General features: G+C 37.8%; 1 protein-coding gene across 1 annotated transcript; it reads left to right on the top strand.

The window, feature by feature from the left end:
• Positions 1-3: 3 nt before the first annotated feature.
• LOC108356673 (protein claret segregational-like) lies at positions 4-1,515 on the top strand (the record flags this gene model as incomplete). The annotated part of the gene is made up of 3 exons (XM_017607774.1): positions 4-144; positions 202-778; positions 883-1,515. Coding segments are annotated over 3 exons (1,344 nt in total), but the record flags the coding sequence as incomplete, so codon positions are not given.
• Between the last annotated feature and the right edge of the window lie 11 nt (positions 1,516-1,526).

The raw sequence follows: 1,526 nt of genomic DNA on the forward strand, positions 1-1,526 counted from the left end.
ACTAAAGAAGAGCTGAAAAACCTTTATACCGAACGTGACTGCTTGTGTCAGCAAATTAAATCTTTGAACTTGAAGATTGACTCGATTTCAGGTTCACTTGTAAATACAAAAGAAGAATTGGACTTCATAACTAAGGAGCACAAGGTTTGTACATACAGACAATAAATTAGACATTAGTTTTTCTGATTTTTCATTTTCTAGATCCTAAAAGAAGCACACGATACTATAACTAATGAAGTTATGGATCTACGCGAGCGAACGACACGTTTAACAGCGGAAAATAATATATTAAACGAAGATTTGACTGCTTGCAAAGAGCAATTGTTTAGAGCCAATTTGGAACGCAAAGAACTACATAACACTATTATGGATTTACGAGGTAACATACGAGTGTTTTGTCGTGTTCGTCCGCCATTGGACTTTGAACAAGAAAAAATGCTTTGTGGTTGGAATTACATCGATGAATCTACTGTTGAGATACAAAATTATGAAAACAAGAATAAAAGCGTGGCGCATGCTTTCTCATTCGATCACGTCTTCCATCCAAACTCGAAACAGGAGGATATCTTTGAGATGGTATCACCTCTAATACAGTCTGCATTGGATGGTTACAATATTTGTATATTTGCCTATGGACAAACTGGCAGTGGTAAGACATACACAATGGATGGTGTACCAACCAATGTGGGTGTAATTCCACGTACCGTTGATTTACTCTTTGATTCTATCAAAAATTATAAACGTCTTGGTTGGGTATATGAAATACGGGTAACATTTCNCCAACCAATGTGGGTGTAATTCCACGTACCGTTGATTTACTCTTTGATTCGATCAAAAATTATAAACGTCTTGGTTGGGTATATGAAATACGGGTAACATTTTTGGAAATCTACAACGAAGTGCTATACGACCTGTTAAGCAATGAGCAAAAAGATATGGAAATTCGCATGGCCAAGCACAACAAGAACGACATCTATGTTTCAAATATAACTCAGGAGACTGTTACGTCGGCATCTCGTCTGCGAGATCTTATGGATGTGGCGAAAATGAACCGAGCTACAGCGGCTACTGCCGGCAACGAGCGGTCATCGCGTTCCCATGCTGTCACTAAAATAGAACTTATTGGCTATCATGCTGAGAAGAACGAGACGTCTGTGGGAACGATAAATCTCGTTGATTTAGCAGGCTCTGAGTCTCCTAAGACCAGCATACGCATGAACGAAACTAAAAACATAAATCGTTCGCTTTCCGAGCTTACGAATGTCATATTAGCATTACTACAAAAACAAGATCATATACCTTATCGCAATTCCAAGTTAACTCATTTATTAATGCCATCATTGGGAGGCAATTCAAAAACGCTAATGTTTATTAACGTGGCACCTTTCTTAGACTGTTTTGTAGAGTCGGTAAAATCATTACGTTTTGCAGCTTCTGTAAATTCGTGTAAAATGGCTAAAGCGAAACGCAATCGTTTTTTAAATACATCTAGCAATAATTCACTCTAGGGTTAGAGACACATATTT

This window comes from Rhagoletis zephyria, unplaced genomic scaffold (assembly GCF_001687245.7).
Source record: "Rhagoletis zephyria isolate East Lansing unplaced genomic scaffold, Rhagoletis_zephyria_1.1 Rzeph_scaffold_63084, whole genome shotgun sequence".
Lineage (NCBI taxonomy): Eukaryota > Metazoa > Arthropoda > Insecta > Diptera > Tephritidae > Rhagoletis > Rhagoletis zephyria.